At 44.3% G+C, this 24,037-nt stretch overlaps 1 protein-coding gene across 1 annotated transcript in view; it reads right to left on the reverse strand.

The window, feature by feature from the left end:
* The window catches only part of LOC146821407 (uncharacterized), a 1,203,178-nt gene that overhangs the window by 889,880 nt on the left and 289,261 nt on the right, over positions 1-24,037 (reverse strand). The window contains exon 25 of the mRNA XM_085609844.1: positions 5,711-5,833. Within this exon, the coding sequence (XP_085465970.1) occupies positions 5,711-5,833 (123 nt within the window). The remainder of the gene's footprint in view (positions 1-5,710; positions 5,834-24,037) is intronic.

Genomic DNA, 24,037 nt, shown 5'->3' on the forward strand with positions numbered 1-24,037 from the left:
CATTGTTATTGGCTCAACAGTACTTACTATCAACCTCTGCCAACAAATTCCTTTCAAAGGACATAAATCATAGTGGTGCATAAAAAATATCTGAGTCTAGGAATTAGACCGCTAATAACATTTGAAACCCAATCACTAAATAGCATAGTTTGGGTGCATGACGGGACCTTGTTCAGTTCAGCCAACTCTGACCCACAGAATTTGTGCGTTGAGCAGAATCTGATTAAATTTGTAAACATATATGGTGTCTGTGCTCCTCCACAGCTTGCGGTCAGAGTGTAAGCCTCATCCTAGGGTACCTGGAAGTGGTGTCGTTAATGATGTTATAGCCTGTGGGCCAAATTCAACTTTCGACAATCCACAAAACTTTGCAGAACTACACCTAGATAGCTGCAATAGTCACTGGTTTCCTGGTGTTCAGGAGTAGGTCTGGAAAACGTTTATAAGCTTCTGTTCGTGAGATGCTGTGACAATTTTCCTCGTGTATTTTCCCATTTGCACATGTTGTTCAGTTACATATGGTGAAATGCCACTGTGTTTATGAGTGCAACAATTATTATTTTTCTCCAGTGGATACACCCCAATCCATTTTGGTTGTTCTCTTCCACTTCCGTCCCTGAGAATGGATTTACATCTCTCTTTTTAGGAAAACAATTGGTTGGACAACAGATTCCTAATACACAAAAACCAGGGAAACTCCACCCTGAATGCAAACTCCCCGTCTGTTTTATGTAGTGCTAAAAATCTATTTTTTGACGTTTGTAATCTCTCTAAATAATAGATGTTACTATTAATTTAAGATACTTGATTTATCATTTACTGAGGGATTGAAGGCTGAGTCTATTTTGCTGGAATTTGAACTCAGGGAAACAGGGCAGTGAAAATAAACATAAACAAACAAAATCAGAAGCTGCTAGAACCTTCTGGCACAGACACAGAACCTCAAACACTTTATAGTGCTTGCCACCAAAGCGCTACATTTTTATAACATGCTGCTCTAAGGCTACTGCTATCCTATGGGAAAACCTTGGGTGTTCCTGCCAGCATTCGTCCTCGGGTTTACCATAGATTACTGAGCTTGTGTCAGCAGAATGCAACAATTTGTCAAGGTCTGCTAGGGTATCTCGGTCTTCTACTTTCTTTGTAGCCCTTGCACTGATGCTTGGTGAGACAGCTCAGTGGGTTTGAGCCCAAGTGGCTGTGTTTCCCAAAAACAGAAAATAAACAGAAACCTGAAAAACATCAGGAAACCTGGAACTTGTGTTCCATTTAAGTCCAAAGAGGTAGTTGAGGGTGCTAAAGACTAGATGTAACTAATTCTTGTTGTTAACTGGGTTTAAAACACAGTGCAAAAAAAGGTGGGTGAAGTGAGAATCCCAGTTATTGGGGGGTGCACAGAGGCACAGGTAAAAGGACTGGGCCTGTCCGACAATAAACAGCTTGCCCCAACCACAGTTTTCATCATGGCCTGTTATGAGCTCGCTATGGTCACCCCCCACTGCACGTGGTAGTACCCCTAAATATAAGAGTGACCCCCGAAAAGAAAAAGCATGGACTCTGAATATAGAAGGCCATCAAAAACCTGCAACACCACAAGTGGGCTCACAGTTTGTCCAGTTCACTGGTAGACAATGGAAGGCAGTCACAGGGCAGGGTGGCTGAGTTGTGTTTAGCCATGCTAGAAGATCTGACCCTAGAGCACCTAACATAATTGAATTTATAGCGCTGCAAGACTGATCCTTAGATTGGATATTAAAATATTTTGAGCGCAGTAGGAGCAGGGACTCTGGAATTCTGATCCTTCGAAAATATATCTTGTTTAAAGTTGAGCCAGGAAGAGATGTGTGGAAATTCTATCCAGTTAGGAGTGTGAGATGGTATCCATACAGTTGTGTGTTTTCTGAGTGATGCTCTTGTGGAACTGCCACTTTCAAAAACGACAATAAAATGAAATTAGATTGCCCTGAGTCTCAGGGAAACACAGCAAACAGAAACATGGATGAAGAAATGCTACTAAGAATTCAGAACTTTCAAGAAGTGTCCTAACCAGATGGTTGAGCTGACAATGGGAGGTCTGGAATACATGAGTTCTTGTAAAACTGGGAGGGGTCAGTGGGGGTTTCTGCTTTAGGGCGGAGGAGTGTTGCCCAGCCTGCTGCAAGCACAGTAGCTGCAGCAAACAATGCAAATTAAATAAAATGATAATGGTCATTGTTATTTAAATGCAGCAGCCTAAAGCGCAAAGTGAGCATGTCGGATTGGCCGGCTGTCCTGTGATGGCAGGCCCGACATGCACACTTCACACCGCAGCAATCTGTGAGCTGCAGAGAAACCCAGCGAACTGCAGACACAGGCTCCTAGTCTGAAAAGTAGCACCACCTTAGTCTGCTGCGACCAATCATGGTGCTACTCTCATGCTGAAAGCTGCATGAGAGCAGCTCCAGGATTGGTTAGGTTTGTTAGCTCTTCTTCTTTTTACTTAAGACACTTCCCTCCATGGTGGTGTCTGGGAATAGTCAACAGTGGCTTCTCCGAAAACACATCAACCAGAGTGTTGTCCCAAAAACGGACATCGGTGAGTACTTTTGTTATTATCACGTCACAGTCTCCATGGCATGTTTGCTTTAACCGTGTGCCCCGAGACCTACTGCTGCTGATTTGCCCCACCACTTTCAGATGCCACTAGAATTCGAACTAACTGCCTGGAACATTTCAGTAAAAGAGAGAATTCACTTCAGGTTCAGAAGAGGACGACGTCTGCATCGTTAATGAATGAGCATGTCAAACCCTGAAAATCACACAGCACCCTGGAGTAAAGAGTGCGAGGAAGACATTTGGAGGTTTGCGGTTGTGTTGACTGGCACACTGCAATGCTCCAGTTACAGCCTACATATGGTATATTGAACCCTAAAGTCTTATTGGACCTGCTGAGTTAAAACAAAAAGGGACAATATAGGCAGCAGTGTGATATTAGAATAGAATAAAATAGAATAGAGAACCATTTATGGAGTGTAAACATTCATATCAAAATGCATCTTGGAAAACAAAACCAATAGATTTTGGGACAGAGGCTATACAGGAAAGAATACCTTGCCTAAGAAAATAAGTGTTATTAATACTTTCACGTAAGAGAGCCATTTTCATCTCAGGGGGAAGATTCACCACCTGGGAGAAAGACTAGTACATACAAAACAGAAAGGGCCAGGCAGAGAAGAAAGTCACACTCAGAGCAGCATTGAGAGATGTAGGACTTTTTAGCGGATTCAAATAGGTGGCAAGTCTATACTACACGAGAGCAGTATAAGATTTCTGTAACTTCCCTGGTGTAGGGAGTACAGAAGCTCTGTACTCAGTAAACGAGCCTGCGTACAGTTGGAATATATTTGTGATTTCCTACATATCTTTGACTTTTCTTTTTTTGATTTGAAAAAGGCCTTTTCAAGTGGAGACTTCCCTCATTTAAGACAACCCTGAAAAATTACACTTTGTCACACTGCACCACACACTGATCCATATTCTTCCTTTTCTGTCTTTGCCTTGTCCAGTTACTGTGCTATTTCCTCACACATCAACTGCATCTGAGTCTCAAAGAACTACCCCAATGCCTTCGACATGTAAAAACTCAGCGACTAGACTCTTGCTGAGGATGAGAAAACACAATCCTATATCTCCGGGTGTACAGTCACTCCATTGGACCCGGTAGGCAGCCATATTCAATTTAAATTACTTTGTACTCTTTTCAGGGCTATGGATGACACTGGTCTTATCAGGGAAAATTCCCAATAAACTTCCCCTGGCACACTCCCCAGTTAGAAGCCTTAGGATTTGTGTTCATTCATTTGTTTCTACATCACAGATGCAGTCGAATAATTAGGATTCGGCCCGTCTTATTCTGGAACTCCATGCCTCGTTCTATGTTCCTCAAAAGTAAAGAACTGTCAATTTGTAAGACCTGGAAGATGTGCCTTTTCAATCAAGCACCGTGATATCATTAGGGTTCCTCTCTAGAGCCAGTTTACTAGAAGCCACAGAATTTCATACACCTGGTTCATGTAGGTGTAAGACTAGAAGTGCAGTTAGTGTGGAAAAGAGTGCACAGTTTTGACAATCCACCAAATTCTGAGTCTATAGGTGGTCACTTCATTTATATGGTCCCCTTTCCTCTAAGTCTGCCAAAGAAACAACACTACTCCTATCATAGGTGTCACTCCTACCTTTAAAAAATCTTCATACTTGGCCAGACTTCTACACTTTGAAGTCTCCTCTCAGCAAGATAAACTGTGCCAGTCCTGCATTTGTGAATCAAGGTCAGAGTTAGTGGACACAATCGGATAACAAGTGCAACACCATCAATCACTTGTTTACTGAAAAGAGAAATAAGATCAGAATCCACAAGGAAAACAACAAAAGGACATCTAGATGGCCTCCAAACGCCATGAATCTATTCCTAGAAAAAATTAGCTTATAACTTCCTCTTGCACACTGATCTTACTTTCATGTGACAAATAATCGAAAAGGCAGCCTCTATTTGGTCTTTTTCCAATCATAAATTCAAGTCTAAAAGAATAATCTCCTATAGGACTACCAATCCAGCATCAGGCCACGCAGCAGCATGGAGAAGACTGCTAACCATCAATTAGTCAACAGTCACATGAGATAGCTGGGGATGTATCCCCAAACTATGAGACCTAGCTGGGAACCCATCTTGCTTACACTTCTGAATGTACTCATTGTGACTGAACACCAGGTGGTAGCCAAAAAGGGGGCTGAGGTGGGAGGGGGAGTTCTTGTTGAAAGGTTAGTTGTTACCATAAAGAGTAAGTTATGCTTGAGCAGGTCAAAAGGCAGCAGAATTGAAAAGTAAAATGGTTAAAATGTGAGTGAACTTAAACCATGCGACTAAAGCACTGACAAATGTTATGTAACCCACACAGACGCGTGAAGATTATAGTATGTGCCGCTTCCTTCTCTGCTGCAAAGATTTGTATAGAGTCATAGCTGTATTTTTTGAAATGCAAATAAAGAAATGTTTTTTTTTTTTTTTAAAGTAGTCAACAGTATCCTCCTAATAAACAACAAAAATTACCTCTGCCTCTTGATCCCACTTGATCTCTCTACAGCCTTGCACACGGTCAACTACCAAGCACTGCTCCATTCCTTGGAAATACGCAAGGTGTTCTTTGACACAGACCTAACCTGCTTCCACAACCAACTCATCCAAGTGGAAACCTCAAGATCCCAGGAAGTCCTTGTCTGCAGCAGAGCACTCTACATCTCTATCCTGTATCACATCACCTTCAATCTACACATGAAACTATATAAACAATACTATATCAATAAACATAGTGATACATAAGAAACAAAAACTTAAAATCACTTAAATTAACCAGGTTTGAAAATACATTGACACCTTCCAGTAAAGCCAATATCTGAGGACTGTTTTTAGAATTCATCAATGGGAGAAGTCAACTGCTCAACTTATAATGGGTCCTCCTTATTGATAAATAAAGCTGTAAACGCATTACTAAAGTTGCACAATGGGTCGGTTTTAGCCGCCAATGAAGGAGTCCACATCAACTCAACGTACATTCTCAAGCATTTAGGCTTATATTTCGACATTTTAATCACTTCTCAAGAGCAATCTAAACCAACTACCATTTCACAAAATTAATTTTAAACTCCAATGAAATTTATGAAAACAAATTCAAACCTGAGGATGCAGAGCAGTGTTGAGGACTTATTTGAACAATGATGCGGTAGGAGTTCTTTTCCTTGTAGATCAGATTTGAGGCAGTTGTGAGCTCTCCAGTTTTTTCATTCAGCTTGAAGTGGCCTGAATAACGAATTGAAAAATCTTATATTAGGTTTAGATCAATAATTCCATTTCCTAAGTTAGATACTCCCAACATAAAGCAATATGTGTAAATATGCATGTTTTTACCTTTACCTATTACATTCCCTTAGTTTATGCAGTGCTCATGTTGGGTCTATGGCTCTTAAGCATACAATAATATTAATTCTTCTATGCAACATGCTCAGCTGCACTATAGGCTATACTGGATGGCAAACTGTGTAAATACATCCCCCTAAATGCAGTAATTGTGCTTGTAAATTGGTATAACTAACATTCCACAATATATTATGGCTCTTACCACCACTGCCAGTAGAACTCACTGTACAAAATAATTCACTAGTGCCCTGATTCCACATCCTGCATCTATTTTAGCTATTATAACTTTCCCAAAATCACAGAAGACAGGTTTAAGGATACCGCCAAAACCAACCTCCACGAAGGAATGAAAGCAGTCGACGAATGGATGAAGAACAGTCGTCTGAAGCTGAACCTGTACATGACGGAGGTCCTCATCCTCGGCTCCACCCCCTCAGCCTGGGACGACTCCTGGTGGCCGACCGCCCTGGGAGCAGCACCAACACCCACCGACCACGCATGCAACCTGGGGTTTATCCTCGACTCAACACTCTCCATGACCAAGCAAGTCAACGCCATCTCATCCTCCTGCTTCAACACCCTCCGCATGCTCCGCAAGATCTACAGGTGAATCCCCACCGATACAGGAAGAACGGTCACCCAGGCCCTCGTCAGCAGCAGGCTGGACTACGGAAACGCCCTCTACGCGGGAGCCCCGGCCAAACTGCTGAAACGACTGCAACGCATACAGAATGCCTCTGCCCACATGATCCTCGACATCCCACGACACAGCCACATCACACCCCACCTGAAAGACCTGCACTGGCTGCCCATCAACCAGAGGATCACTTTCAAGCTCCTCACCCACGCACACCAAGCACTCCACGACACCGGGCCAGCATACCTCAACAGACGACTCACCTTCTACACCCTGAACCGCCAGCTCCGCTCCGCTGACCGCGCCCTAGCTACCATCCCTCACCTCCGAAGAGCGACCTCCGCTGGCAGATCGTTCTCCTACCTCGCCGCCAAGACCTGGAACACCCTCCCCACCCTCCTATGCAGACCCAAGACCTAATAACCTTCAGGAGACTACTCAAGACCTGGCTATTCGAGGAGTAGCAGCACCCCTCCTCCCCCCCAGCGCCTTGAGACCCTTACGGGTGAGTAGTGTGCGCTACACATTTCCTGATTGATTGAATGATTGATTGAACCATCGTGTACATGGCATGGGAGATTATAGCTTTATTTTATTTGGTGAGTCATGGGATGTTCTTATTTTGATCTGCCATAAGATTGTTTATATGGTGTCATTCTATGAGGGCAGTGATACTTAGTTTATCGTAACTTGTTGTAGAGACCTGTAAATGGGACATTGAAGACAAGGGCATACTGCACTAGGACAGGGCGCAAACAGTTTGGATGAGTTAACTTTGATGTTTGGTGATAAGGGCATGAAGCGTATAGAGTGGAACTGAATAGTTGATTTAATAATGTTTTGCAGGACTGTATTGTGCTACGGGAGATCCTATCAGCAGGACAATTGTAAGGTGCAGTTTTCATAGATATTGAGGTCATTGGTGTACAGTCTTTTTATCGATCTGACACTTGCATGCAGGTTCTTGGTGACATAATTTCGAGCAGGCCTTGTGATGTTGGGCAAGAGGATAGAGTCTGAGAGAATTTTGGTTGCACCTATATTGTATTAAGTTTGATATTATACGCTCACAGGGTTTTTTTCCCTTTTTCTTTCTAATATAAAGTATTGTAAAGTCTCCTTTCTTACGTAGCAATTGTTAAATTGAAAATTGCTCCGTGTGATGTAACGCTGTGATCTCAAATGGTCAACTGTCCTATAGAGATTGGGTTATGTTTACACTGTGCTCACTGCATGTGCATACTAACAGGATATCACTTTGGAAGTCACGAGTTTATGGTTGATACGGTATATGTTATGTAGGTTAACAGTTCAGATTATGATTGTTATGTTTTTGGTATCTTAACCCTGATGAAGTTGTGATTACGACAAAAATGTGGGCTAATTGGAATATTGCTAAGTGGAATAAAGCATTCATAACGCTAATGGCCGAAGACCCTATCGTGGGTTCTCAGGGTGGGCCATATAAAGGCCATATGAAGAGCTAAATGATTACGTTGCAGATGATTTGTATGCTAATGATACATTCTATGCTGATGATGTTGCTGCTAGATCCCCTAAAAAATAAAAGCGGCTGACAAAACACAGACGGTATTCAGACAGAATATCGAGTTGGAAATGCCGACTTACACAAATATTGAGTTGGAAATATCATGATGCAGAAATATCTACAGCAAGAATATCGTGGTCAAGGATATAGAATTTAAGGTAAAAAATATCGTTTTCAAAAGTAAAAGAAGTCATTAATATGGTTTTGCAAAAATATAAGGGGTCATTATGATGGCGGAAGGCCCGCCACCGCCAGCCGAGCTCTGGGGTCCTTCTGCCATCGGCCCGCAATTTTCCCCCTGCCACATTATGATGAAGGGGGATCCAAACTGCAACCTGGCGGAGCGGTCTGCATCCATAAAATGGTGGTGGTGCCTAGCAGGCACCATCCGCCAAGTTAGGATGCTGACTTCAGCCAGCCTTTCTGTGGCGGGTAAACCGTCAATGAAAGGCCGGCGGGGATTGGTTTGGGGGTGGTGCTTGTGCACTGGGGTACCCCCCTATTTTCACTGCACCAAGTGGCAGGCACCGTGTGATATTCACAACATGCATTTTCAACATCGCAGTGGGTGCTGCAGTCAGCAGCACCCGCCGCAATGTTAAAGTGCAAAATGCGACCGCCATGGTGGCGGGCACATCTTAATTGGGTGTGCGGGACCGCCACATGCATGGCGGGTGGTCTCGATTCCCACCACAATGGCGGGCGGACTCAGGTCCTCCCGCCATCGTAATGACCCCCATAGGTAAATCAGATTTTTAATTAGTGTTATGTATTTTAGTTTATATTTTAAATGTATGTGATGCATTTTTTTTGTATAAGGATTGTTTATTTTTAATATATGGGTTACATTTTTAGTAGCTATCAATTTTATTTTATGTACATTTTATGTTTTTTAGTTCCATAGCGAGTTGTGGGTTTATAGGGGAATAGGGTGGGAAGTAATTTAATGATAATACATTTATTATTTTGTATTTATTAATATTTATTTGATTGAGATTTTATAGTGTTAACTGTGGGAAGTAATTTATTTGAAATTAATTAGTTAATAATTAATATGAATGAATTGGTAATTAATTATAATAATTGTGTAATTTATTTTAGGTGAGGGTTGTGGGGTTTAAAGGGATAAAGGGTGGCAAGTAATTTATTTGTAATTAATTATTAGGTAATTAATGTTGATTAATTAATTGGTAATTAATTATGGTAATTGTGTAATTTCTTTAGGTGCGGGTTGTGGGATTTATAGGGGTCAAGGGTGGGAAGTAATGTTTTGACTAATTAATAATTAGTTAATTTATATTAATTAATTGAAATTAATGATGGAAATTGTGTAATCAATTTTGGGTGCGGGTTGTGGGGTTTATAGGGGTAAAGGGTGGGAAGTAATTTATGTTTAATTAATTAGTTGATCATTAATATTAATATTAATTAATTGAAAATTAAATAGGGTATTTTTTTATATTTTTTGTGTGTGGGTTTTTAATTTTTTAGGGGTACAGTGTGGGGAGTAAATTAATTTTACTTACTTTATAGTTAGCTGTTAAATACTATTAGTTTTGTAATTGAAAATAAGATTTAATTGTGTAATTAATGTTTTTATAGTTTAATTTTACAGGTGGTTGTGGGGTTTATAGGGGTAAAGTGTGGGAAGTTAATAATTTATGAGTTTTAAATTGTTTTTTAATTAATAATATTTCTTACATTAGTAATTAATTATGTTAATTAAGGAAGTACTTTTTTTAAATTTAGATGTGGGTTGTCAATTGTGGGGTGTTATAGGGTAGGAAATAAAAAAGTAATTTCATTTTATTTAATATAATATTTTTAGGTATTTGTCATATGTATTTAACATTATAATTTTTTTTACTTTTTAATATTAAATATATTTGTATTTTAATTTTTAACATATTTATATATTTTTTAATGTATTTGTTTTTTAAATATATTTGTTGTTGTTAATATTTTGTTTGTTTTTAATTTTGAACTAACTGGAGTGAGAATATTAATTGTTCCCCCTCCGCAATCCAACACTTTCCCTACTGTTGCACTCACTGGAGTGGGAATAATAATTTTTACCCCCCTGCTATCCAAAACTTTCCCTACTGTTACAATTACTGGAGTGGGAATAGTCATTTTTACCCCTCCGCTATCCAACACTTTCCCTACTGTTGCACTGATTGGAGTGGGAATAGTACATTTTATCCCACCGCTATCCAACACTTTCACTACTGTTTCACTCACTGGAGTGGAAATAGTCATTTTTACCACTCCGTTATCCAAAACTTTCCCTACTGTTGCATCGAGTGGTGTGGGAATAGTATTTTTTACCCCTTCGCTATCCAACACTTTCCCTACTGTTGCACTCACTGGAGTGGGAATAGTAATTTTTACCCCTCCGCTATCCAACACTTTCCCTACTGTTGCATCGAGTGGTGTGGGAATAGTAATTTTTACCCCTTCGCTATCCAACACTTTCCCTACTGTTGCACTCACTGGAGTGGGAAAAGTAATTTTTACCCCTCCGCTATCCAACACTTTCCCTACTGTTACACTCACTGGAGTGGGAATAGTAATTTTTACCCCTCCGCTATCCAACATTTTCTCTATTGCTGCACTTACTGGAGTGGGAAATTTAAGTTTGAAGATTTTTGAATAGTTTAATGTTTTAATTTATAATAGAATGTTTCTCTATTAGATTTTATGTTAATGGTACATATAGATCAGCGTTTCCCTGGTGCGCCGTGAAAACTATCCAGGGGCGCCACGAACAGATGAGCACACAGTTTGGGAATAAGTAATAAATAGTATGTTGCACTTATGTGCATCTAAATTCAACACTGCTCCGTGTGATCAGGCCTGCAGTGGTTGCCCTGGGCCATAAGAGGGCAGCGCAACGTCACTTTCAAGGCATCTAGTATCAGGACATGAGGGAGACGAGGATATTTCAATGCATTTGCTTTCGTGCTGTCCTGTGAGGTGAAGCCCACTGTCTGACCAACAGAGAACACATCAAGCAACCCGTGGGTCTTTTTACACTCAGTAACGCATATTTACATGCAGTGGGAGTCAGTTGTCTTCACTGATTGTGCCTGACTGTGCCTAGATCATGTTCGTTTTTAATTCTTTTTTTTTCTATTGTCCTAATTTTACACATTTTATTTAAAAGGAAATGGGAATAAACAACCAGAGAACAGTGGTCACTATGAATAGTATTATCCAATGTATATTTGTTTGCAAAAGTCAAGTGAATATTTAGTTCGGCTGGAGGGGTGGACTGAAAGGGAAGAGAATAACCCCTGCGGATGATCTGCAACACCCACTCGTCCGATGTGATATCGCACCAGTGGTGGAGGTAGTGACAGACCCTGCCACCCACCGGCGTGGGGTGCCCCACAAAGCTCGGATTAGGAAGGTTTGGAGGTAGAAGCAGCGGGGGTGGAGGTGGACTGCCCCCCACGCTGGTTCACAGAGCCTCCCCTGCAGAAGCCGCGTCCGTGCTGAGGATGGTTCTACACAGACTTGTTGAAGGAACGTGCCTGGGTACCCCTGCCTTGGCCACGAAAGGAGCGAAACCCAGGAGTGGCTGGACTCTTCGTGGAAAGACCTAAGGACTTGGCTGTGGCCTGCGAGTCCTTAAAGCGCTCCAGCGCGCTGTCAGCCTTATCGCCAAACAGGGCATGTCCATGAGCGAGCTCTGGACAACAGGCGAGAACCCAGTGGATCGCAACCAAGCATGGTGACGCAGCGCCACAGTCGTAGAAATCGCCCTGCCCAACGAGTCAGCAGTGTCCAGACCACACCGAATGGTGAACTTAGCCGCATCCTTACCCTCAGCAACTGCCTGGGAAAGCATGGCATGGACCTCCTCGGAGCACTGAGGTAGCACCTGTGCAACCGTGTCCCACATTGCGTGGGAACACCGGCCCAACAAACAGGTGGTGTTCACTGACCGCAGCCTCAAGCTGGCCGATGAGAACAACCGCTTACCAAACTGCTCCAGCTTCTTAGAGTCCTTATAAGCCGTGGGAAAGGCACTCTGCGTCGTCGAGGCCTGGATGACCAGACTCTCAGGCGTGGGATGAGTGGTCAAGAACGCGGGGTCACAACGTTTTTATCCCCAGGGGCCCCTGTGGCCGGCTGTGACCAAGTGCCCAATAGGGCATCGTTGAAGGGAAGCAGAGGCTCCGACGAAGCCGAAGCCGTCTGGAGCACCTCAGTGAGGAGGTTAGTTTTGAGGGCTACCGTAGGAAGATCAAGATTGAGGACCTCAGCAGCCCGACTGAGCACCATTGTGTAGGAAGCGCCCTCCTCCATCGTAGACGGGGAGAAGCAAACCCCGGGTCAGAGAGACATTGAGGTCCCCGGCGTCCTCCAGATCGTCCACCCAGTCCTGCTTGGAGTCACATTGAAGGCAAGAGGGTCCTCGGACCCCTCCCAGTCATCCTCCACCTCCGTCGCAGGAGGAACCAGTCGCGGCGGCAGAGCTGGAGCGAGGACAAACAGCGTTGGAAACGGCGCCGGCCGGGGCCAGGCCGGCGCCGCCTCCCAATGCGGATCCCAGGCAGGAACAAAATGGTACTGGAATCGGGGCAAGGGGGACACAAACGGCACCGGAGGTGGCGCCGAGGGCGGCGCTGAGGCCGGAGCCGTAAGCACCAAACCTTGTGGCGCCGGGGCCAGAGCCAACAGCAGAGGATCCTGTGGTGCAGAGACTGGATCCGCCGGCGGCCAACAGGATCTGGACATGGGACCGCGTGGCCCGAAGGCGCACCGGCGGGAGCCCGAGGCCTAAAAAGGCGGTCCATGGTGGCAAGAAACTCTTGCACCTGTTCGGGAGTCGCCGACGGACCCGGGTAGGAGGGCAGGTGAGGTGAATCTTTCACTAGGTGAACTTGCACTTTTAAACCCACAATGGTCACATGACCCGGTGCAAACCTACAATGTCCATAATGCACCTGGGTTGTTGTTGCAAACCGAGATAAGTATATAATACAGCTTACTAGCGTCCAATCATCACAGTTTGCTGACATCATTGGCACAGTGCCTAAATCTGGAAAACCAAGTGCACTGTAATATATAAAAAATAAAGTGTCACGTATTTTTGCAAAGTTCACTTAAATGTTTAAAGTCCTCCTGATGTACTGCAACATATCACAAAGACTTACAACGCAATGTCATGAAATCCAAATTGGCAAAAGGAGTCTTGCCTCCTCTTTTCCCTCCCTTTCGCGCTGTCATGCAGATATACCTTGGAAGTCCTTTCGTCTGCATTGTGGCGCGCGGGACATGCTCCCTTGTTTAAATCCAAGAAAATGTTCTCCAAGCAAAGGGGCCCCCATCCCTGCATTTAAAAGTGCAAGTTCACCTAGTGAAAGACTCACCTCACCTGTAAGCAAGGCCAGCAATAATGGCTGAAACGCGTAAGGAGATGTCCTGCTACCCATGCAATGCAATAAAGCCAGTGATTTCTACGTTGGGCTTTACATATATATATTACCTACTGGCAGTCGCCAGTAGGTAGTTATAGTTAGGACCTATTTTCCAAAGGAAATCCGCAACATTCTATTTGGAATAACGTTGGCGCCGATTGACGAATCTTCGCAAAATTTTCCAAACTTTTGGCCAGCTCCGGTCCGCTCTATCCTGAAAATTTCACGGTGATTCGTCAAGCAGGGGCCGAGAAAAAAGGGGGGCCCCAAAACGCGTTTTCCCCATGCATTTTCCCATAGGACCTGTTGACGCAGCTACAGCCCGAACTCCTGAACGGAATTACACCAAATTTGGCAAAGAGGTAGTCCTCAGTTCAGACTCGTGCCTTTTGCTCTAATGGTGTAAATCCGTTCAATAGTTCCTGAGAAAATTAGAGTTAAAAAGATAGATATATCTGGGCGGAGCCTATCCACACATCTCATCGTGAGATCTGATTGGCTGTCAGTACTTCATGCAAGAAGTGTTGGCAGCCATCTTGGGACCAATATACATGATAACACCTCATTAAAGAGCATTGCAGTTAATAGAAGGTTTTAAGACTTTAGTTACATTATAAATCATTTGTTGATGGTACCATACTCATTTTAGGAATTGTGGTGTGTTCTAAGGTGATTTTACCATGTGAAAAAGCCTTCTACTGTGATATCATAAATCATGTTAGAGAGAAAACTATTTTCTCATGCTTTTCCCACAGAGGTTTGGAAGGTGATCTATAAGCTAAACTGAGAGCATATTGTCTGTAAATTCACATTATCTTTCTCAGTCATGTGAGAATGCAGTCTGACATTCTCAGTAAAACGTGTAAATCCAACAAGGGCAGAGACTGTCAGTTGATTCCTTTGTGTTCTACTGCAGCTACCCAGAGTGTTCTAAAGAACAAATAGAGCGCTAACAGTCCTACTTATGACAAACGTATTGCACACCAGAAGCCATCTTGATTGGAATAAAGTGGTAACTCTTAAAACATTTAATTTAAAAAGGAACACAATGAGGGGGTTCATTTTGTCATAGAAAGTATGATTAGTGCTGCAGAAAGAAAAATTAGGGCACATTTTGACTTCTCAAATCCTCTTCTATTGCATAAAAACATTCTGACATGCAGACTGAAACATACACTTTGAATAGCAGCAGCAGACTTCCCTGGTGAGCAGTAGCTTTACTACAGTGAACTAATGACCAACTAGAGTGCTAACATTCAGAATTTATGGCAAATGTGTGACACATCTGAATGCCTTCTTGATGGAACCAAAGTAAAAAAACCCGAAGTATTTCCTACTGAGGAGACTGCAATAAATGAAGAAATTAGGAAACTTCATAACAAATAAATCTCCCAAGATGGCCACCAGAGACAAAAGAGCCCAAATGTAGCCCAAATATCACCCAGATGTAGCCCAAGTATAGCCCAATGACAGAATGTCCCAGAGTGCTTACTGTCTTACTTATGACAAAAGTATGGCACACCTGAAGCCATCTTGATTGGAATAAACTGGTAACACTTAAAACATTTAATTTAAAAAGGAACACAATGAGGGGGTTCATTTTGCCATAGAAATTATGATTAGCGCTGAAGAAAGAAAAAATAGGGCACATTTTGAGTAACTTCTCAAATCCTCTTCTATTTCATTAAAAAACTTCTGATATGCAGACTGAAACATGCACTTTTAATACTAGCAGCAGACTTCTGTGGTGAGCAGTAGCTTTTCTACAGTGATCTAATGAGCAACTAGAGTGCTAACATTCAGAATTTATGGCAAATGTGTGAAATATCTGAATACCTTCTTGATGGAATCAAAGTAAAAAACTGAAAGCATTTCCTACTGAGGAGACTGCAGTAAATGAGGAAATTAGGAAACTTCATAACAAATACATCTCCCAAGATGGCCACCAGAGACAAAAGAGCCCAAATGCAGCACAAATATCACCCAGATGTAGCCCACATGTAGCCCAGTGACAGAAGTGTGCAAAACACTTATTTTTTGTGTATTTGCAGTTTTATATAGTGCAGACTTGTCAGGTATTGGAGTGCTTTACATGAGCATTGGTTACATCACACAAGATCAAATTCATTTTGGTTGTAGACATGGGGAGATTAAGTGATTTAACCAGAATCACAGAATGTTGAGCTGAAGCAGAAACTCCAACCTGGTTCCCCAGTTGCAAAGTCTGCAGCTCTGGATGTAACACCACATCCTCTCCCCTAGGTGCAACATTTAATCAAGTGGTCAACTGGATAAAAAAAACAAAGATTACAAATAATTTAAAAGTTCTTTGTCGCTATTTGAAAACTCAGAAAATATGTCCTCATTTTAGTTTTTTAGGGCACTAACCATAATTTTGATGCAAATAAGACCCTCTCATATATGTAATTTCTAAAGGAAATGCTCGAGGTATTACAGTTTTGATTACATCAAGATGACGTCAGGCGTTCCACACTTTTGTAATAAATATAGAATGTTAGCAATCTAGTTGTTCATTGGGATACTGTTGAGAGGCAGAGGCCAGGGGCACGGACTCTGAAAATTGAAGGCAGGTAGGAGAGTGCAGAGGCAACAATGTGACCACACTGGGCAGGCAGGAAGGGCAGCAGCAGCACAACAGACTATGGAGGGCAGTGGAAAGGGGGGCAGGGGCAACAAACCAACAATACAGGACTGGCGAGAGAGGCTGTGGCAATATAATAGACCATTGTGGGCAGAAGGAAGAGGCAGTGGTAGTACAACCATACATGCCAACAGACCCGTTTCAGCCAGGAAACGTCCAATGTTTTTAAGCTCAAATGGGCTTTATTTGATCTGTCTCCTGTCTACAATCTCCTCTTTTTCAATGTAACTCAAAGGGGAAAATCAACATCTCAGTTTTTTTTCAAAATCTCCCTCTTACCAAGTTCAAAATGTTCGCAAGTATGGTACATTGGATCATGGTAGGCAGGAGGAATTGGGGTAGGGACATGGACTCGGATAACAGAGGACAGGAGGGACATTGAGAGGTGCACCAAACTGACCCTACAGGGCAGGCATCAGGGTTTGCAGCAGCACAATACACACACAGGGCATGCGGGACGGGAGTGTAGCACAACAATCCATAGAAAGTAATAGGGAGGGGACAGGACCATGCACATGGACAACAGAGAACAGAGGGGCATGAGGCAATGGTAGCTAGCTGACCATAATGGACAGACATGAGAGAAAGCTGCAGCATAACAGACCATAAAGGGCAGGAGGGACGGATCAGGGGCATTACAATGGAACAGACAAGCCAGGAGGGAGGGAATAGGGGTCTGCACATGGAAAAAGAGGGCTGGGGGCAAGGGGCCAGGAGCAGCAAGATGACCATGGAGGTCAGGCAGGATGGGCACTAGAAACAAGACACACCATGGAGAGCTACAGTGAGACTAAGATGGCATACACACAGACCATGGAGGGAAGGTGGGAGGGGGTCAGGGGCAGCTAGCTGACCACACAGGGAAGGTGGGAGGGCCATGGCAGCAGAGAAGACCATGCATGGCAAGCGGAAGGGTTAGAGGCAGCACAATGGCTATGATGGGCAAGAAGGAGGGTGCAGGGGCATGCACAAGGGACCATGGAGGATAGAAGGGAGGGTCAGGACCTGGACACAGACAAGAGAGTTCAGGGGAAGGGGCCTCGCAACAGACCGCGCGGGGCAGGCAGGAGGAGCAATTGCAGCACAACAGACCAGGGAGGGCAGAAGGGTGTGGCAGTAAAATGGACCATGGAAGACCGGAGTAGATAGGAGTGGCTGGTCCATGGAACATGGTGGGTAAAAAGGATGGAGCAGGGGCATGCACAAAGACATCAGAGGGCAGGGGGAAGGAGAACAGGGGCAGCAAGCTAAGCACAGAGGCTAAGCAGGAGGTCAATGATGGGCCATAGAATTGGGCAATGGAGGGCAGGAGGAGTGGACTGGTACATCATGCTAAATGGAGGGCAGTGGCAGCACATCAGACCATGCATGCCAGGAGGGAGGAGGCTAGTCCATGGATTCAGACAACAGAGGATAGGGAGGAGGTGGATGGGGCAGCAAGCTAACTGTTCAGAGAAGGTGGGTATTAGGAACTTTATTGTTTTTAAAATGTGTGTCTGTGCGAACCACTTAAAATATGAACAAGTATGCAGCTTAATCTCACTTTTATTCAGGAAGAAGAGGACGTTTGTGACTGTGACTCCGGGTTCACTTGGCAGAAACACCCCCTGACCCTCCACCCCATCACAAAATGTAATGCCCGTGAAAAGGGTAGGTGGACGCAGTATTATATAGAACATAGTCCTGAGAGCACGATTGAAAATGAAAACGAGATATAGTATATGGTATAAACTATGCACCAAAAAGTGTGATACAAGATGAACCGGGGCGTGAAATATAATATGCAATACATTGTGCGCAATGACAGATTCATTGGAGAGCGCGAGATAGCACAGGCACTAGCGCGTGCTATGCGATATGCGCCTTGGAGTGTAATATGCACAGGGGAGTGTTGTGTAACCTAAATAGTCTCTAAAGTTGTAATATAAAATATGTGCTGGGGAGTGTAACGTTGCATATGCACTGTGACAAAGATATGGATCCCAGATTGTAATATGTATGGCATAGCGCTGTGCGTTATAACATAGGCATCGAGGAAGGCACGTTAGATAAGGCATTATAACCCATGCGAAGGCAAGTGTGGCATGACATATTCACGGGGTGGTGTTACAGTGCACATGGGCTAGAGAGTGTCATAGCATACGTACTAGCTGGTGGAATACAACACAGAGGTGTGTGGCACTCGGCGGGCACTAGTGGGTGTAACACAGCATTGGGCTCAGCCAGGAGCACGCTGTGACTCTCAAGTGAGGTTCGTCTCCTTTCCAGAGAGTAAAATAAAAAGTATTACACATCCAGCGGTGGATGTGTGTTTTATTAACCGTGAGAGGGGTTTCTTGCATAGTTTGGTCAAATTTTTGTTGAATCCCCTTTGAATGGCTTGGTGTGCGTGTGTATTAACCCCTTCGCTGCGGCGCGAATTCCGCCGCAGCGCTGGGGGGGTTTGGGGGGGTTGACAGCGCCGCTGTGCTCATGACGGAACCACGCCGTCATGAGTCACGGGTGAGCTGTGCTCATGACGGCGTGGTTCCGTCATGACTCCACCCACTGCGCTAATCGCCCGCACAGGCGGGGAATTAGCGCCGCGTGGGAGGGGAGGCCGCCAACGGCCGCAGCATGACGGAACCACTCCGTCATGAGCACAGCGCACCCGTGGCTCATGACGGAGTGGTTCCGTCATGAGCGGGGAACGGGTTAAATGTGCCCGTCAATAGCTACCCATGTTTGTATAAATAAACGACAAGGGTGTCTACTTGGAGAGTACCCACCGGCATGGGCGCCGGGATTAGGCACGGTAGGGAGTCAGACATGTCAGAGCTTCACTAGCGGTGTAAATACATTCCACGTGGATTCATTGTATGCATAGTCGCCTTTTAATGAATATCACGCAAATCGTCATGGTGATAGGTACATACGGTTTGTCCAGCATGTCCTAGGTGCTTCTATAAATATATATTTTTTTAAATAATAAAAAACAAAGCCCGGGGCCATAAGTGGCCTGAGGAGGGGGCCAACGCAGCCCCCCTCCTAAAGAATTAAAAAAAAATGTAAAAGGCCATGACCCGGGGGTTGGGGTCCCCGGGGCCGATTAAGGCCTTGGGAGGGCCAAATTAATTTTTTTCAACAAAAAAAATTAGGGTGCGGGCCCTGGGGGAGGAGGTCCCCAAGGCCAATAAATTAGAAAAAGAAGGGGGGCCACACAGCCCTCCTTCTTAAAAAAATTAAATAAATAAAAGACCGGCATCGCGCTGGAGGCCACGCCCCCTCCTTGCAGCACTCTGCAAACGCGCCCCCTGGCCAGTTGTAAATTGGGGAATAAATTCCCCTTCAATACTGAGGGTCCCTGGGGGCCAACTAGCCCAACAGGTATCTCCAGTATGTGCCAGGGAGCTGCGTTGCAGACAGGTGTTCTGAGGCCACGCCCCTTGTTACACCTCTATGCAACGCAGCTCTGTGGCGCTTACTGGAGGTACCTAGTGGGCTAGTTTGACCCTAGGGACCCTTAGGATCCAAGGGGACTTAAACTCTCAACTTAGAACGGCCACAGGGCGCGTTTACACAGTGGTGAAGGGGACGGGGTCTGAGGTGACGTGTGCAAACACGCCCTGTGGTGCGTTTTAAGTTGGGGAAATAATTCCCTTTCAGTCCTGAGTTACCCTAGGGGCCAACTAGCCCACCAGGTGCTTCCAGTAAGCGCCACTGCTCTGCGTTGCAGAGAGGTGGTGCAGGCCGTGCCCCTTTTTACACCTCTCTGCAATAGCGCTTACTGGACTTACCTAGTGGGCTATTTTGCCCCTAGGGACCCTCAGGATTCAAGGGGACTTAATCCCAACTTAAAAAACGTCCACAGGGCGTGTTTACACAGTGGGGAAGGGAGGGGACGGGGCCTGAGGTGACGTGTGCAAACACGCTCTATGGCGCGTTTTAAGTTGGGGAAATAATTCCCCTTCAATCCTGAGGGCCCCTGGGGGCTAACTAGCCCACCAGGTGTTTCCAGTAAGCGCCACTGAGCTGTGTTGCAGAGAGGTGGTCCAGGCCGTGCCACTTTTTACACCTCTCTGCAACGCAGCTCTGTGGCACTTACTGGAGGTACCTAATGGGCTAGTTGGACCCTAGGGGCCCTCAGGATTCAAATGAACTTAATCTCCCAACTAAAAACGGCCACAGGGCGTGTTTACACAGTGGTGAAGGGAGGGGACGGGGCCTGAGGGGACGTGTCCAAACACGCCCTGTGGCGCGTTTTAAGAGGTAGTTTTAATCCCCTGCCCTATTATATACTAGGGGCTTACAGAGAAGGTCATGCTAATCACAGGGGGACCCCAACGCATAGTGTTCCCTAGTGTATGTAGGTGTTTTCACTGTATTCTAAGTGTCTTTTAACATAGGACTGGTTAGTCAGACTCAGTTACCACCAGTATCTGTCTGAAAAAGTTGAGGGTACAGGATCATTTTGCAACAAGGCTTCTTTCTGCTCTTCTGTTTGTTCTTTCTGCACGTTATCCTTCTTCCTGCACTTTTCTTCGTCTTTGAGGACTTCTGTTGCTTCTTTCTGCATTTCTTTTTTTGCTTTCTGTGCGTTTTTCCTTCTTTCTTCACATGTCCTATCTCTGTAGGCATAGTTAGAAATTAGCATTTAAAAAACCTTAGAAATTCACTGAAAAAAACATAGGTTTCAGGGACGTTATAGTTAGCTGGACTTTTCACTCGTACAAAACCATAGAAATTACCCCGTTATAGTTAGTTCAGCTAACTATAACTCGCACGCCCGCAATGCACTGCTGATGACGTCACATATTACATCACTCATGACATGGTCAGTGACATCACTCATGACATCACTGATGACATCTCAAATGACATCACTGATGACATCACTGATGACATCATCCTTGTGATAGAGTGGCAGACCTCCTCTCCCCCTAATATAACCTTTGATACACACATTCGAAAATAGAAACTAAAATTTTCAAAACAATGGACATACCAATACCAGTTACAACAACCTATTCAGTAATTCTAAGATCCACATACTCATCCACTCATTCACCAACAGTCCTATACAATCACTCATACATGTACTCACTCATATGTACTCATACACCTATACATCCTGTTACACAACGCCACTCATCCATAGAGTTACTCACACACATAGTCACTCATGCTAATAAAGAATCAAACATCCATTTACTTGCATATACAGTTATACACATACCACCACACTTACTTCTACAGAAACTTACACATACTTAGTCTTTTAAACAATCACTTATAGAAACACATTCTTATTCATACAGGAACTCTTTCAATATCTCACTCTCACATATACTCACTTATATACGCCAATTGTCACATATACTAGTTTAAAACATATGTAGTTACTCATAAAGACACTATTGAGACAGTCACTCACTAACACACCCATGCACACACTCATCCACCCATACAGTCCTGCACACATGCTGTCTTCAACACATACAAACAGTGAGTCACTCATTCATGCACCTATGCACCACGTAATACCCCCCACGAACCATACAGACACTCAGACACTCATACTGATACTCAAAAAACCAACTAATAACCTATATAGACACTGATGTAGCTACTCACCAACCCATGCAGCCACTTATACACAAAGTGAGAGACTGATACAGATATTTACATATTTAAACTTTACTCACTAAGCCATGTATTCACTAAGATACACTTAATCAGTCAGTTATACAATCAATTTTTCAAAAACAAATCATCCATTTAGACACTTATATACCCATTTATTCTTCCATCGACCTTGAGATGAACATATATAAAACATATGTAATTTTCAGAAAGACACACATTCCCTGGATAATGTCATCAGTGATGTCATCAGAGATGTCATCCGTGATGTCATGAGTGATGTCACTGACCATGTCATGAGTAAGTTAATATGTGACGTCATCAGCAGTGCACTGCGGGCGCGCGAGTTATAGTTAGCTGAACTAACTATAACGGGGGAATTTCTATGGTTTTGTACGAGTGAAAAGTCCAGCTAACTATAACGCCCCTGAAACCTATGGTTTTTTCAGTGAATATATATATATATATATATATTGAACAAGAGCACAGGAGTGCTCGAAACGCGTTGGGCATCAGATTTTAATTGAAGGGGTCTCAGATGCTGTTACACTGCTGTCCATCATTAAAGGCTGTGAAACTTTCCCGCGAGTGGCGTTTCTTCAAGGGCAACCTTTTGTGTGGATTTATTGCGGCTCGCTCAGTCGCGGAAACGCCCCGCTGCCAGTATGCGGATCCGATGTTTGGTAACCACCAGGCACGAAGGAGTGGAGAAGGCCGCATGGTAGGACTGTTTAATTGACAGATGTGGCAGTGCTTGTTCCCCCTCAAACCCACTTGGGAGAACAGCTCAGGGTACTTGAGGCAGATCGGCACCCACTTGGGATGAATATTTAAGAAACTATCGAGACCAGAATGCCCTCGGGCATACGGCCATTGAGGGCGGGACTCTCTTTCAGTTAAATGAGCCGTTGAACATTGCCGGTTGGATCACTCACCTTTTGGCCCGTGAACAAGAGCACAGGAGTGCTCGAAACGCGTTGGGCATCAGATTTGAAGGGGTCTCAGATGCTGTTACACTGCTGTCCATCATTAAAGGCTGTGAAACTTCCCCGCGAGTGGCGTTTCTTCAAGGGCAACCTTTTGTGTGGATTTATTGCGGCTCGCTCAGTCGCGGAAACGCCCCGCTGCCAGTATGCGGATCCGATGTTTGGTAACCACCAGGCACGAAGGAGCGGAGAAGGCCACATGGTAGGACTGTTTAATTGACAGATGTGGCAGTGCTTGTTCCCCCTCAAACCCACTTGGGAGAACAGCTCAGGGTACTTGAGGCAGATCGGCACCCACTTGGGATGAATATTTAAGAAACTATCGAGACCAGAATGCCCTCGGGCATACGGCCATTGAGGGCGGGACTCTCTTTCAGGAATATGAGCCGTTGAACATTGCCGGTTGGATCACTCACCTTTTGGCCCGTGAACAAGAGCACAGGAGTGCTCGAAACGCGTTGGGCATCAGATTTTAATTGAAGGGGTCTCAGATGCTGTTACACTGCTGTCCATCATTAAAGGCTGTGAAACTTCCCCGCGAGTGGCGTTTCTTCAAGGGCAACCTTTTGTGTGGATATATATTTATATATATATATATATATATATATTAATTATTATGTATTTTTTAATTAAGTTTATTTGATATATTTGTTAAAATGTATATTAAATCTACATTATTTTTTATATTAATTTTATTATTTAACATATTTAATATTTTATTTTATATATATAAAATTGATATTTTGTACAGCTATGGGGCAGATTCCGATCCGGGTCGGAAGGGCACCGAACGTGATCCGGCCGGAAAAACTACGAGCCGTACGCGTGTTTTCCACCTGACTCGTACAGCTGTACGAGCGAGCAAGTATGATGTGAGCTACATGAAATTCACCGAACGAGTCGTTTCCGGGTCCGAACCGCTCTGTACGTCTCGGTCATAAGCTAACCGTGGCATGCAATGGATGCGATTTACGATGCACACGTCGGACAGCCTGTGCGAGCCGGAGTGTCCGGGTTGCAAAACGTCCGGGTGGTTGCCTTGGGGGGTCTGCGTCAGACCCCCTGTCACCTGCAGCCCTACGACTCGGACACAGGGGGAGACCCAAGGGTCCCCCCAACACAGGCATGTAGGGTGTGGATGGCACCGACGCATACCCACTGTAGGGGGCGCCCCTGCACGAGACGTACCCATTCAGTCAATG

This window comes from Triturus cristatus, chromosome 6, assembly GCF_964204655.1.
Source record: "Triturus cristatus chromosome 6, aTriCri1.1, whole genome shotgun sequence".
NCBI classification, from domain to species: Eukaryota; Metazoa; Chordata; class Amphibia; order Caudata; family Salamandridae; genus Triturus; species Triturus cristatus.